The sequence below is a fragment of the Thalassophryne amazonica genome, chromosome 19, assembly GCF_902500255.1.
Source record: "Thalassophryne amazonica chromosome 19, fThaAma1.1, whole genome shotgun sequence".
NCBI lineage: Eukaryota > Metazoa > Chordata > Actinopteri > Batrachoidiformes > Batrachoididae > Thalassophryne > Thalassophryne amazonica.
In genome coordinates this window covers 15,953,205-15,969,632 of record NC_047121.1, presented here as the reverse complement: position 1 = coordinate 15,969,632, position 16,428 = coordinate 15,953,205, and the positions used below count along the sequence as shown (strand labels likewise).

The window sequence follows — 16,428 nt, the reverse complement described above, 5'->3', positions numbered from 1 at the left end:
AGCCACTCGGACAGCTGCTGGAACAATCAGTTTGCATAACCAAAGAATTTCTGCACAAACTGTCAGAAACCGTCTCAGGGAAGCTCATCTGCATGCTCGTCATCCTCATCGGGGTCTCGACCTGACTCCAGTTCATTGTCGTAACCAACTTGAGTGGGCAAATGCTCACATTCGCTGGTGTTTGGCACATTGGAGAGGTGTTCTCTTCACGGATGATGCAAAGGAGATGTGTTGCACTGCATGAGGCAAATGGTGGTCACACCAGATACTGACTGGTATCCCCCCCCCAATAAAACAAAACTGCACCTTTCAGAGTGGCCTTTTATTGTGGGCAGTCTAAGGCACACCTGTGCACTAATCATGGTGTCTAATCAGCATCTTGGTATGGCACACCTGTGAGGTGGGATGGATTATCTCAGCAAAGGAGAAGTGCTCACTATCACAGATTTAGACTGGTTTGTGAACAATATTTGAGAGAAATGGTGATATTGTGTATGTGGAAAAAGTTTTAGATCTTTGAGTTCATCTCATACAAAATGGGAGCAAAACCAAAAGTGTTGCGTTTATATTTTTGTTGAGTGTATATATAAATAAAAAAATCTCAAACTTTTTTTCCCTTGTCATTACGGAGTATTGTCTGTAGAATTTTGAGGATGTAGATGAATTTCATCAGTTTTTGATAAAGGCTGTAACATAACATAAAATGTGGAAAAAGTGTGAATACTTTCCGGATGTTCTGTATATATAAAATTATCATTATCATGTCATCCATCCTCACCATCCTGCAACTCCTAATGTTTAAAAAAATTACAACATCCCACTCCGAGATTCCATTACCCTTATGAATGAATATAATCAACAGCTATAGCACTCCAGTAATCGGCATAATAAGTAACTAAGTAGGGAAACAAGCCAGTGTCACATTTTAGCACTTCCTTTCCTTAATCCCTAAAACCTGAAATGCTCTTGGATTACTTTAAACCATACACTTTGCTGAGGCACACAGAGGCCATTAGATGAAGGTGATCATTGGGGATGAGGTAATCTTATATGAATATATGAATATCTTCTTACAGTGACAGCCTGACAGCAATTAGAGCTACAGCTCCCTCTCCCCTCTGGGAGCAGATCAACAGAGCCATGTGCTTTTAACTGGGAGGCTTTGATGAACCAAATCCACTGCATCCAGCACGTGCCCCCTGCCAAAGTGTCATCATGGAGGTGGAGGTTGGGGATTTCTTTCTTCCTCCACTGTCTGCAGGGTATTTATCATGGCATGTTTTTTTTGTGCAGCTGTCAAAGCTTCCCAGACATTCGTTCAGGCGCCTTCATTTGTGGCCGGATTATTGATATTATGATATTGCTGTGGTTTCCTGAGGCTTACTGGCTTGTTCAAGGGAGGGAGGTGGGGAAGTTTCTTGCCTTTCCTTGCTGGAGGGAGGAGTTATGCATTGACTGATTATTGTAGACGTTGGCACCCTGCATCATGTAGAGGAGATCAGGAAAGCCCATTGTAACCTAATAATGCCATCACCACAGTAAACGGCGTTAACTGTGTTATGTAACAGCAGCAGCAGTCTGTTTAATGAGAGTCAGCAGGGTACTGACAGTCAGCTGCTTAAGAGATTGAAGTGTGTTGAAAACCTCATTCCTTCAGTTTATCCCTGTATTGTTTTCTCACAAAAGATTTTTCAGACGTTTTTTCAGTGGAGGGTTGGGAAAATCCATACCTTTGTACTTTATCTGAACACTCAGCCCATACTGTATTAAACCCTTATCTGCAGAGAACTTCCAATCTTTGTTCAGTGACGGCATTTAGACGCACACCTCGTGACATTCTCATCATTTGTCAGAAAGAGTCTTGAGCTTATTTTCTTTCCTGCCTCAGGATTTGTAGTTTGACACCCCCCCCTCCCCAAATATGGAGTATTGAATGCTGTATAATAATAAATACATTTAAATACAGATCCAGTATATTACCATACTATTATGCTCCTGCAGAGTTGCTTCAAAATGATATTTTCTGTTTCAGCCTTATGTTTTCCCTTTTTTTTTGGTCAAATAATTCCGGTATTTGTTTTCAAACCCTTTCTTTGAAAATTGCACATTGTTTCCAGTCTTCTTGTTTTGGGCTGCTTGTTAGGGGTCACCCCATTAGCTCATCCTTCCCCACCCATTTTCAGCCTGTCTTCTCCACCTTCTTCTGTCACACCAACCATTCCTCTTGTACTCCTTCCTGGTTGTTCCATCAGTTCCATCCTTCTCATGGAAATACCCTTTATCCCTTGTGTGCAAATACCCATACCATCTCTCTTACTTCTGACTTTTTCTTCAAACCTTCACTGTCACTCTAATATGCTCATTCCTGATCCTATCCATTCTTGTCACTCTTAAGGAAAGAGCAGCATCTTTAGCTCTGCCACCTTAAACTCTGTCTCCTGTCTTTTTGTTTGTGTTACCACCTCAAAGCCGTACAACATAGCTGACCTCACTACTGTCTTCTAAACTTTTCCTTTCACTCTTGCAAATACCCTTCTATCACATGTCACACCTGCTAGTCTTCGCCATCCTATCTGCACCCTCTTCTGCACCTCTCCACCACACTCCATTACTTTGAATATGTGACCCCGAATATTTCAGCATGCCTACCTTCAACAGCAGTACTCTTTGCCATCTCATTACTCCACTGTGCACCCTCTCATTTACATGCATGTCTTGCTCCTATGTTCATTCCCATTCTCTCTAGAGCAGACCTCCACCCCTCCAGGCTTGTCTCAGCTTGTGCCATACTCTCACTCCAAATCACAATGTCATCTGTAAACATAGTTCATAGATATTCTTGTCTGATCTCATCCAGTTACTGTCTTTAATTTCCAGATTGTTCAAGTGATTAAACTTTTTCAGGAATTCCTTGATGTGGGGTATACTGCTGTTTATTCCAGAAATTATGTTCCATGACATGTTTGACTATTAAAACTAACAAAATTTTCATTGCTGCTTCACACCGGTTTCTGTTTTACTTGTTCAGCTAAAAAGTAACATGTCACAATGTGAAATTCTTTGCAGTTTATAAAACATGGCTTTTTAAAATTTTCTGTGACCCAGACATATAGCCAGTCCGTAGCACAGCAGGTGCAGGAGGTTGTCTTCTAGGTAAAGGGTGGGTGACACTGAGCAAGACAACGAAAGATAAATTGTGCTATCCTTGGTGTAACGTTAAATCTGCAGGTGGTGTTCAGCCTGGAAAAGTTTGCTTTTGGGGTTGGAAGCAGAATTTGTATTCAGTTTATTAAAAACATTCACCTTGTTTAAAGTGACCTTGAGGGCAGGGGGCAGTATGTTTTTGATGCCATTCACATGGGATTGTGGTAATATGCAATTAAGTGCATAACCCTTAATTGAAAATTCAAAATGTGACATTTTAATTGCCTTTAATGAAATAACATTCATTAAAGGCAAATGGCCATGAGGACCATTGGCAATAAATGGATTTTATACTTATTTTATTATCCTCAGTGATTATTTATATTTGTAATTTTCATATGATTTTTTTTTTTTAACTCAATACGTCCATACCATATTAAGTCCATTCCTATTACTACCAGGGCTTTCAAATTCACAACATTCTTGGGACATAGACCTTAGACAAGTTCAAAGATGGCTTACCTTGACCTATTTTAAGAGGTGAAAAGGTCACATTGTGTTTCCTATTTTTATGCTGTGAATCATGCAAATCTGTTTTTTTTTTTTTGGGGGGGGGGGGGGTGACAGCCAGTCAGAGTAAAGAGGCACTGTGACATCACTGGCTGATCTCTCTCTGGCTGCCAATTCAACATTGCGGAATCCGCTCCGAAACCGCTGCATTTCTGTGTAAATCTAACATGTTTCTCATATATTCTTTAAAAGTTGGTGAGAAACAAACACTTCTAAAAAAGAAAACACAATTTTTGTAACCTGATAACACCTCTGGAGTGATTTACAAGACATCTTGCAGACATCAGTGTGCACGCGCATCACACGCGTTCAAAGGTAACTTCCAGTCTTTTCAAAAGCTCATCTATGCACACCCTCCTGCAGATGCCATTAAATGGTTCATGCTCTTACGGCCAAGGGTATTTTAGCATCCATCCATCCATTTTCTTCCGCTTTATTCAGAGTCGGGTCGCGGGGGCAGCAGCTCAAGCAAAGCCGCCCAGACCTCCCGGTCCACACACACCTCCCCCACCTCCTCCGGGCGAAGCCCAAGGCGTTCCCAAGCCAGCCGAGAGATGTAGTCCTTCCAGCGTGTCCTGGGTCTTCCCCGGGGCCACCTCCCAATTTTAGCATTATTTTAGCATTCATTGTATTTTTATTTATCAGTACAGATCTGATTATTTGAAAAGCTGTAATTATTTTCCAGGTGACTATAAGGAGTTTTGGGGGATTATGTCATGGTGATTTCTATCTGTCTGTCAAGCTGTCTGAGTTTTAGTTGGGCCCATTTTACCATTGTTATGGCCCTTGATAAACAAATCTATCTAAATCTCCGTTGGTTTAATGAGTGAGTGCCTGCATTCTAAAATCACGTTCTCTCACATTGTTAGGAGGAATTTCGTGAAACTTGGTACAAGTCAATCAATCAATCAATCAATCGATTTTTTTATATAGCGCCAAATCACAACAAACAGTTGCCCCAAGGCGCTTTATATTGTAAGGCAATATAAAGGCCCAGTTTAACAGAATTATGGCCCTTGATGTACAAATATAGACAATGTCAGTTTCATGAGTTGGAGTCTGCATTCTGAAATCATCTATTACATACCTTGAAATGTTATCAGAATATAGCAAGCACTTATATCAAAGCAGCATTTGTCAGTGGGGGGGAGATTGTACTCTCAGAGCACTCTTTTTTTTTTTTTTTTTTTTTTTTTTTTGAAGACAACTCACCCAATGTCATTATAATAAGGCCAATATCTTTCTTTTAAGATTATAATGGGTCATTCTGTGTGAAATCATCAGATTTTCCAAAATCTTCGCGGGTCACTGACTCGGATTCTCATGATATTTTTTTTTACAAGTACCCACATATGTGTGATGAACACATGCAAAATATTTCTGCTTAATTCCAAGTAGTTTTTTTAGATATAATGTTCTGAATCAGGTTAGCCACAATCCTATTTTACACTCGCGAATGCATTTTGAGCCTTCTTTCACTTTTAAAAGGCATTATCTCAGCTAAAAATGCAGATGCAAAGCTCAAATTTGGAATACACCCTATTTGGCCACCCCAGATACAGTAGTAAATTTCAAAAATGGGATACAGAGCTAATTTTTCATTCTGTAGGATCACAAAACTGGCAGTTTATCCATTCTCGCAAAAAAATTACAAAATTTCACTGAGAGTCTGGATTCTGGTTGAAGGTATTTTGGACCATTCTTCTTTACAAAATGTCTCCAGTTCAGTCAGGTTTGTTGGTTTCCGAGCATGGACAGCCCACTTAAAATCACACCACAGATTTTCAGTATTCACGTCTGAGGACTGAGATGGCCATTCCAGAACATTATACTTGTTCATCTGCATGAATACCTTAGTAGATTTTGAACAGTGTTTAGGGTCGTTGTCTTGTTGAAAGATCCAGCCCTGGCACAACTTCAACTTTGTCACTGATTCATGAACATTGTTCTCAAGAATCTGTTGATTTGACTGGAATCCATGTGACCCTCAACTTTAAGATTCCCAGTACCTGCGCTGGCAGAGACACAATCTACAGCAAGATCATGTTGTAGCTCTTTGGAGAAGGTCTGTGGGTTGACTATGACTGTTCTCACCATCCTTTGCTTCAGCTTATCTGAGATTTTTCTTGGCCTGCCACTTCAGCCTTTAACTAGTACTGTGCCTGTGGTCTTCCATTTCCTCACGATGTTCCTCACAGTGGAAACTGATAGCTGAAATCTCTGAGATATCTTTTTGTATCCTTCCCTTAAACCATGATGATGAACAGTCTTTGTTTTCAGGTCATTTGAGAGTTGTTGAGAGGCTCCCATGTTGCCACTCATTAGAAGACATGCAAAGAGGCCACCTTAAATGCAAATGGCCACCTTAAATACCCTTTCTCATGATTGGATTCACCAGTGTAAGGAGGTCAAGGGTCAGTGAGCTTGCCAAACCAATTTTGTGTTCCAAATCAAATCAATTTTATTCATATAGCGCCAAATCACAACAAACAGTTGCCCCAAGGCACTTTATATTGTAAGGCAAAAGCCATACAATAATTAAAGAAAAACCCCAACGGTCAAAATGACCCCCTATGAGTAAGCACTTGGCGACAGTGGGAAGGAAAAACTCCCTTTTAACAGGAAGAAACCTCCAGCAGAACCAGGCTCAGGGAGGGGCAGTCTTCTGCTGGGACTGGTTGGGGCTGAGGGGAGAGAATCAGGAAAAAGACATGCTGTGGAAGAGAGCAGAGATCAATCACCAATGATTAAAAGCAGAGTGGTGCATACAGAGCAAAAAGAGGTGAATAAAAAGAAACACTGGGTGCATCATGGGAAAACCCCCAGCAGTCTAAGTCTATAGCAGCATAACTAAGGGATGGTTCAGGGTCACCTGATCCAGCCCTAACTATAAGCTTTTTCAAAAAGGAAAGTTTTAAGGTTAATCTTAAAAGTAGAGAGGGTGTCTGTCTCCCTAATCCGAATTGGGAGCTGGTTCCACAGGAGAGGAGCCTGAAAGCTGAAGGCTCTGCCTCCCATTCTACCCTTACAAACCCTAGGAACTACAAGTAAGCCTGCAGTCTGAGAGCGAAGCGCTCTATTGGGATGATATGGTACTAAGAGGTCCCTAAGATAAGATGGGACCTGATTATTCAAAACCTTATAAGTAAGAAGAAGAATTTTAAATTCTGTTCTGGAATTAACAGGGAGCCAATGAAGAGAGGCCAATATGGGTGAAATATGCTCTCTCCTTCTAGTCCCTGTCAGCACTCTAGCTGCAGCATTTTGAATTAACTGAAGGCTTTTCAGGGAACTTTTAGGACAACCTGATAATAATGAATTGCAGTAGTCCAGCCTAGAAGAAATAAATGCATGAATTAGCTTTTCAGCATCACTCTGAGACAAGACCTTTCTAATTTTAGAGATATTGCGCAAATGCAAAAAAGCAGTCCTACATATTTGCTTAATATGCACATTGAAGGACATATCCTGATCAAAAATGACTCCAAGATTTCTCACAGTATTACTGGAGGTCAGGGTAATGCCATCCAGAGTAAGGATCTGGTTAGACACCATGTTTCTAAGATTTGTGGAGCCAAGTACAATAACTTCAGTTTTATCTGAATTTAAAAGCAGGAAATTAGAGGTCATCCATGTCTTTATGTCTGAAAGACATTCCTGCAGTTTAACTAATTGGTGTGTGTCCTCTGGCTTCATGGATAGATAAAGCTGGGTATCATCTGCGTAACAATGAAAATTTAAGCAATGCTTTCTAATAATACTGCCTAAGGGAAGCATGTATAAAGTGAATAAAATTGGTCCTAGCACAGAACCTTGTGGAACTCCATAATTAACCTTAGTCTGTGAAGAAGACTCCCCATTTACATGAACAAATTGTAATCTATTAGATAAATATGATTCAAACCACTGCAGCACAGTGCCTTTAATACCTATGGCATGCTCTAATCTCTGTAATAAAATTTTATGGTCAACAGTATCAAAAAGGTCTAACAGGACAAGCACAGAGATGAGTCCACTGTCTGAGGCCATAAGAAGATAATTTGTAACCTTCACTAATGCTGTTTCTGTACTATGATTAATTCTGAAACCTGACTGAAACTTCAAACAGACCATTCCTCTGCAGATGATCAGTTAGCTGTTTTACAACTACCCTTTCAAGAATTTTTGAGAGAAAAGGAAGGTTGGAGATTGGCCTATAATTAGCTAAGATAGCTGGGTCAAGTGATGGCTTTTTAAGTAATGGTTTAATTACTGCCACCTTAAAAGCCTGTGGTACATAGCCAACTAATAAAGATAGATTGATCATATTTAAGATCGAAGCATTAACTAATGGTAGGGCTTCCAATAAATTAGTGCTAAATATGTTAAAATCAATAAAGTGACATGGGTGTCCAAATTTATGCACCTGCCCAATTTTGTTTAAATAATTATTGCACACTTTCTGTAAATATTAGAAACTTCATTTCACTTCTCAAATATCATTGTATTTGTCTGCTATATGATATATTTAACTGAAATTTCTGATCCAGACAACCAATGATTTATAAAGGAAAATCATGAAAATTATCAAGGGTGCCCAAACTTTTGCATACAAATGTAGTAAATGAAAGAATTGTTGAATTAATGGTAAAGTGATGACTGTCTGATGTAACTGTCTAAGGTTCATTATAATGTATCTGAATGAGACAGCCATGAAAGTATTCAGCCGACACAACGATGTATTCTTTGCTGAAATACAGTATACTGATGTCTGTTTAAATGTCAAATTTGTGCCATTATGCTTTTTCCCCCCAGACACTGATGATTCTGGATGTGTGCTGCTAAACACATCACGAAGGGTAAGACCAAATATTTGATGAATTACATGTCATGAGTGTTAAATGTGTAGTGCTTTGCAAAATAAAATGCTCTCTGAAAGTAACCCAGTATGTTGCTAATGACGAAGTTTTTTCCATCCAATTCAAGTCAACTCTATTCAGTTTTAAACTGCTCTATTTGATTTAGTCACGTTTCACATAGAGAGGTTTGAGGCATCAATGATCATGTCATTACCAAAAGACCTTATAACCTTATAATGTGTGTTGGTTTGTTGTTTAAAAGAAAAAAAAAAAAAAGTGTGGTAGAATGTGAGCATCAGCCCCAGCTTCAGTAAGTCGACAGACGACGAGAGAAATGAATCAGGGCTAAAGGTTAAAAACTGATATGGTCCTTCCCAAGTAAGGAAAAAAAAAGAGAAAGAGAGAAAGAATAGCTTTGATATTTTGGTTTAAATGCAGGGAATACACATGCAAAATCAATTGTAACTTGTACATTATTTAAAAATGACCTGGCAGCTCAAAGGAATTATTTACAAATTCAGCAAAACCTACAAATAAATAACTGCAAGCATTATTTTGTGATTTAAGATAAAATTACTTAATGTATACAGTAGTGTTCAGAATAATAGTAGTGCTATGCTATGCAGTTTTTCATGATTTCTTCACATCTGCGAGGCATTAATTTTGTTGGTTTGGAACCAAGATTTTACTCATTTACTAGTGTGCTTGGGGTCATTGTCTTGTTGAAACACCCATTTCAAGGGCATGTCCTCTTCAGCATAAGGCAACATGACCTCTTCAAGTATTTTGACATATCCAAACTGATCCATGATGCCTGGTATGCAATATATAGGCCCAACACCATAGTAGGAGAAACATGCCCATATCATGATGCTTGCACCACCATGCTTCACTGTCTTCACTGTGAACTGTGGCTTGAATTCAGAGTTTGGGGGTCATCTCACAAACTGTCTGCGGCCCTTGGACCCAAAAAGAACAATTTTACTCTCATCAGTCCACAAAATATTCCTCCATTTCGTTTTAGGCCAGTTGATGTGTTCTTTGGCAAATTGTAACCTCTTCTGCACATGTCTTTTATTTAACAGAGGAACTTTGTGGGGGATTCTTGCAAATAAATTAGTTTCACACAGTCATCTTCTAACTGTCACAGCACTTACAGGTAACTCCAGACTGTCTTTGATCATCCTGGAGCTGATCAATGGGTGAGCCTTTGCAATTCTGGTTATTCTTCTATCCATTTTGATGGTTGTTTTCCATTTTCTTCCACACGTCTCTGTTTTTTTTTTTTGTTTGTTTTTTTTTTCCATTTTAAGGCATTGGAGATCATTGTAGATGAACAGCCTATAATTTTTTGCACCTGCGTATATGTTTTCCCCTCTCCAATCAACTTTTTAATCAAACTACGCTGTTTTTCTGAACAATGTCTTGAACGTCCCATTTTCCTCAGGCTTTCAAAGAGAAAAGCATGTTCAACAGGTGCTGGCTTCATCCTTAAATAGGGGACACCTGATTCACACCTGTTTGTTCTACAAAATTGACAAACTCACTGATTGAATGCCACACTACTGTTATTGTGAACACCCCCTTTTCTACTTTTTTTTTTTTTACTAATAGCCCAATTTCATAGCCTTAAGAGTGTGCATATCATGAATGCTTGGTCTTGTTGGATTTGTGAGAATCTACTGAATCTACTGGTACCTTGTTTCCCATGTAACAATAAGAAATATACTCAAAACCTGGATTACTCTTTTTAGTCACATAGCACTACTATTATTCTGAACACTACTGTACATATTGTAGTACACCTCAGCCTCACAGTGCACTTTTCAACAGCAGAGTTTGTCCAACTACTCCAATTTATGTGTAAGATACAGTATTATCATCACTTGGTGTGAATAACATGTTTTAGGGCCCCTTCACACATAGTGCGAAGTTTGGTCGACGTGGGCACGAAGCAGGAATTTCATGCAAAACGTGTGGGATCGTACCTGCCTCTCACGCCTCGTACACCTGTTACTACAGTGGCTGAAAGACAAAGTGTGTGCTGTGCGAACCCATCGCACCCTCTCGCAGCAGGTGCCGGCCAAATTCCAGGTGACATGCATGAACATCTAACATGGCTCGCACGGCACTTAGAAAGTGTGTGGCCAGTCGCACTCTTGGCACGACAAGAGACTGCAGACAGTCACTGTCATACTGCTGCGAAATTAGTAACTGCACGAGTGTAACTTTACAAACACATACAGACACGTCGGTGTGTGCGCTCCACTCAGAGGAAGCGTGGCTTCTGACAAGCAGCTGTGAGAATCTGTGGATCTGCACATTCCAGCTGGACAACACCTACTGTGTTTGGACAGACATGGACTAATGACTGTCCACTGTGAGGCGCATGTCTGATTGCTGTACTTACGTGGACATAAATAAAAACATACATCGCCGCGGCGACAAGCTGCAGAGAGTGAGCGCGCGCATGGAGCTGACACTGACGCCCAGGTTGAAACAGACCATCAGATTAGAACATGCAGCATGTGAACTGACCATCACGTCACCTACGTGAGCTCTGTTCCACATGACGTGGTGTCTGTGCTGTGGCGAGCCATCCGCAAGATACGCGTGTCGGGCATAACACGCACACGGCTGACTGGACGCACCGGACCAGTAGTTGTGGACATCAGAGCACACTGCTTCTCATTCATGTCATTTCATGACTGTATGTCTGTGACCATGGGTCATCACCAGAGGAACAGGCAGATCATATTTGTATTGCTCGCTTGATAAATGCAGTGTTTTTATATGGTGTGGGATTTAAATTTTTTTGTAACACTTCCATGTCCTTCCTGACATGAGGCAGATTCCCAGCATCTTTCAAAGGACAGCTCTGTAGCTTAGCGGTAAAGTTGCTGACTGGTAATCAGAGCTTTGCTTTTGGAAGGCGCGGGTTCGCATCCAGTGAGTGGAATGTGTTTTTCCTTTTTTTTTTTATTCCACATAAGTGGCGCGATGTGGTCCCACAGGTACCAGCTGGTTTTATTTTTTATTTATTCCATATAAGCGGTGCGATGTGGTCCCACACGTACCGGCTGTTTTTTTTTTTATTCCACATAAGCAGCACGATGTGGTGCACCTCGCACTGTTCCTGCTCGAAATACACCATCGCATGCACGAGCTCTCGCACCGGGATCGTGCACGCCTGCCCGCCGTGGTGCGCAAATTCGAACTGTTTCACGCTGTTTTGCTGTATTCGTCCAAATATCATCCAAATGTCGCACTATGTGTGAAGGGGCCTTTAAACTGTGCATTGCGTGCTGTTCATGTTTGTGTGCCACATCATTGCTGACTGGAGCAATTGCAGTGCTGTAGAACAGGGGTTTTCAAAGTGTGGGAGAGAACAAATGAATAGCTGCGCTCCCCCCATGGACACACATACACACAATTTCAACATCTTTGTGTGTTTCTTTTTATTCTTTAACACATTAAACACATTTTAAATATATTTGTGTTTTTAAGAAAGTGTCTATGCATTTACACATTTTACAGCCTTTGTAAACATTTTAAACATATTTTTAAAGAACGTTCTAGTCATTCACACATTTTACACCCTTTTCAAACATTTTAAATGTTTTTAAAAAACTTTCTATTCTTCTGGTTTTACCTTTTGTCACATTTATACATCTTTTTTAACATTTAAACATTGTGTGTTTTGTAAACATCTTAGACATAACTAACACATTTTAACATGAATAATATTAATTCAACTTTTATACATATTTAGTCTCTCATCTAGTCTCACCTCTTGTTTAGTGCGAGCAATGAGTCTGGGTCTTTGATGTGCACAGGCGGGTGATGCGGGGATGCACTGTGGAGAGGAGCAAACGAAGAGCGTCCTCTTCAATGTTCTTTTTTTGAATGCCCCAACTCTGTCTTCTCACTGCACTGGTAGATTTAGGCACTAAAAATTTATCCATTTTGCTCCTGGCATGTTAGCTAACAATGTTTTCTTTTTCCTTTTTTCCCCTTCTTATTTTGTTGGTTAACAGTGTTTACAGTTAATTTTTGCACCCCCTGAAGAACTCTGGTGCCCCCCAGGGGGGCACACCCAACAGTTTGAAAACCACTGCTGTAGAACATTACTTTTTTAGTGGATGTTGCATTTAGCTTGAGTGGAATATTTATTATCCCCATTTGACATCTAGTGTTTCCAGAGAGCAGTGTGGATGAACTGAGGAACTAACTACAGATTGAAGACATCATTTCACTCTACTATCCATTTTTATGTTATGTTATTTTATGTTAAATTATCTAAGGTATCATTTATCATTTTGTCATCTTAATTTTCTTTGTAGCGGGTGGGGGACCCTGCGTTATTGCTTTAAGAGACCCTTGTTTGGAGAATTTCATTTGCGAAGATGTAGGTAGCTGATTTCTCAAACACACTTTCAAAGATGAGTGAATTCTTGGCCAAACCAACCTTAAACCAACTTTAATTAAAAGTAGTTTTATAACATACACTCAACAAAAATATAAATGCAACACTTTTGGTTTTGCTCCCATTTTGTATGAGATGAACTCAAAGATCTAAAACTTTTTCCACTTACACAATATCACCATTTCCCTCAAATATTGTTTACAAACCAGTCTAAATCTGTGATAGTGAGCACTTCTCCTTTGCTGAGATCATTCATCCCACCTCACAGGTGTGCCATATCAAGATGCCGATTAGACACCATGATTAGTGCACAGGTGTGCCTTAGACTGCCCACAATAAAAGGCCACTCTGAAAGGTGCAGTTTTGTTTTATTGGGGGGGGATACCAGTCAGTATCTGGTGTGACCACCATTTGCCTCATGCAGTGCAACACATCTCCTTTGCATAGAGTTGATCAGGTTGTCAATTGTGGCCTGTGGAATGTTGGTCCACTCCTCTTCAATGGCTGTGCGAAGTTGCTGGATATTGGCAGGAACTGGTACACGCTGTCGTATACGCCGGTCCAGAGCATCCCAAACATGCTCAATGGGTGACATGTCCGGCGAGTATGCCAGCCATGCAAGAACTGTGACATTTTCAGCTTCCAAGAATTGTCTACAGATCCTTGCAACATGGGGCCGTGCATTATCCTGCTGCAACATGAGGTGATGTTCTTGGATGTATGGCACAACAATGGGCCTCAGGATCTCGTCACGGTATCTCTGTGCATTCAAAATGCCATCAATAAAATGCACCTGTGTTCTTCGTCCATAACAGATGCCTGCCCATACCATAACCCCACCGGCACCATGGGCCACTCAATCCACAACATTGACATCAGAAAACCGCTCACCCACACGACGCCACACACTCTGTCTGCCATCTGCCCTGAACAGTGTGAACCGGGATTCATCCGTGAAGAGAACACCTCTCCAACGTGCCAAACGCCAGCGAATGTGAGCATTTGCCCACTCAAGTCGGTTACGATGACGAACTGGAGTCAGGTCGAGACCCCGATGAGGACGACGAGCATGCAGATGAGCTTCCCTGAGACGGTTTCTGACAGTTTGTTCAGAAATTCCTTGGTTATGCAAACCGATTGTTTCAGCAGCTGTCCGAGTGGCTGGTCTCAGACGATCTTGGAGGTGAACATGCTGGATGTGGAGGTCCTGGGCTGGTGTGGTTACACGTAATCTGTGGTTGTGAGGCTGGTTGGATGTACTGCCAAATTCTCTGAAACGCCTTTGGAGACGGCTTATGGTAGAGAAATGAACATTCAATACACGAGCAACAGCTCTGGTTGACATTCCTGCTGTCAGGATGCCAATTGCACGCTCCCTCAAATCTTGCGACATCTGTGGCATTGTGCTGTGTGATAAAACTGCACCTTTCAGAGTGGCCTTTTATTGTGGGCAGTCTAAGGCACACCTGTGCACTAATCATGGTGTCTAATCAGCATCTTGATATGGCACACCTGTGAGGTGGGATGGATTATCTCAGCAAAGGAGAAGTGCTCACTGTCACAGATTTAGACTGGTTTGTGAACAATATTTGAGGGAAATGGTGATATTGTTCATCTCATACAAAATGGGAGCAAAAGCGTTGCGTTTATATTTTTGTTGAGTGTACATACCAAAAAAATCTGGAAGAGCACACAACAAAGCCCCATGCATCTGCTAAGGCCCACAAAGCTCCATCTTGCAGTGTTAATTTATTTGGTGTCACAATCACAAAGTCCACAGTTCAGATCTGTTGCACTTTTTAAACCACAGATCAGATAATTTTGGATTACAGAAAAAGCTATGCTACTTTGTTTTCTATTTTTAAAAAAGAACTTAGTGAGCAATGAAAACATGGAACTTTTGCCTGTGTTTCTGAATGAAAACAAGGTATCCAGTGTTTTGCATAACATTTTAAAATATTTAATTGTATTAAATTCCAGTATGAACTGGATCAGTGAATAAAACAGCACCTTTGTAAAAACCATGAACAGTTAAAAAAAAAAATGGAGCAAAGCTGATCTAAGTACAGTAAAACCTGCAGGTAATGGATTCAGGTGGACCAGCGAATTTTGTCAGTTATAATCGAAATCTGCTATATGTATAAACTGACAAAATCTGTATGTAAAAGGATTAGTTAGTGTCAGGAGGCGTCAAACGATCTACAGGGAATCCCCAGAACTAATTAGGCTTCTGTATTTCCTTGATTAAACGCCTGACCTTGAATAGAGCCCTGCCGGGCCAAAACTTTGTCTGAAAAAATCAATGCCTGTCTTAAATGAACACCGGGCATTATTTGCATTAAAAGGATTACATTTTGGTGGTGTCACTTTTTTCCAAGTCCGCTGCGGAGTGGTACCTTAAATTCCTAAAGCCTAAATCATGCTTCTACAACTCTGTAACTCTGGCCATGCAATGATGTCGCGATGCTCATGACCCTCTTAAAGTCCTCCGTTGCATTGGTGGGCATCTTTTTGCAATTTACAGCAGAAACAGTGGCTTTTTCTTTATCAATTTGTTCCTCAGCAAGCTCCATTTCTTTATACAATCACCAACTTCCAAACCAACGTCACAGTGTGTGCAGTTTCTCTCCATGAAATGTGGGTCATCTGAGTGTCTTTGTAGTTTTTAGACTTCGTGTTGTAAAGTTGGTCATATTTGTGGACTTTTCTGCCAGAAATATTTGGTCAGTGATCAAAATGTAATCAGTGTGTGCAAAATCTATTAAAATATGATGGGAGAGGAAGGAGTGAAAACGTAAAAGTGACAAATAACAGCCCATGTGGTCTCTGTCATTTGGCAGGTGAACGTCAGGCTACGGGGAGGGTTTGCAGCCATGCAGGGGGTTCTGATCTAAAACAGTTTTCTTTGGTTCATCACACCCAGGGATATGTGTGAAACCTAGCACCATGTTACAGTGCAGGCAGCAAGCAGCATTTTATTAATTGCCGGCCTTGAATAAAGGCTTGCCTCATTTATGCACCGGGTGTAAGCACGGTTTGAAAAAAAATAAACCCATGGGGTTTTAATCAAGGAAATACGGTACCCACTTTTCTCGACTCGGTGTCAGTGCTGAATTTCATTTAGTGCCTCTGTTGTGTGTCCAAACTGCTCTTCCGGTACACGCGAGGGGTTGTTAATGGAAATACATTGCGATGGGATGGAATGTTTTGTCCGATGTGAGCAAAAATCCGTTATACAAAATCCAGTATTTACGATGTTTATTGCATGGAAAATGATGCAAAAAATGATGTCTTTAGGTGTGGGAAGATACTGGAGGACCCAGAGGGAACCCATGCAAGCACGGGGAGAACATGCAAACTCCACAAAGAAAGGTTACGGGTGGGAATCAATCCTGTGACCTTCTTGCTGTGAGGCAACAGTGCTAACCACTAATCCACGGTGTTGCCCAC

The 16,428-nt window shown here is 40.7% G+C and overlaps 1 protein-coding gene across 4 annotated transcripts in view; it reads left to right on the top strand.

The window, feature by feature from the left end:
* The window catches only part of slc4a11 (solute carrier family 4 member 11), a 333,676-nt gene that overhangs the window by 195,330 nt on the left and 121,918 nt on the right, over window positions 1-16,428 (top strand). For all 4 annotated transcript variants that reach the window (XM_034159880.1, XM_034159879.1, XM_034159878.1 and 1 more), the window contains exon 4: window positions 8,509-8,552. In XM_034159880.1, the coding sequence (XP_034015771.1) occupies window positions 8,509-8,552 (44 nt within the window). The remainder of the gene's footprint in view (window positions 1-8,508; window positions 8,553-16,428) is intronic.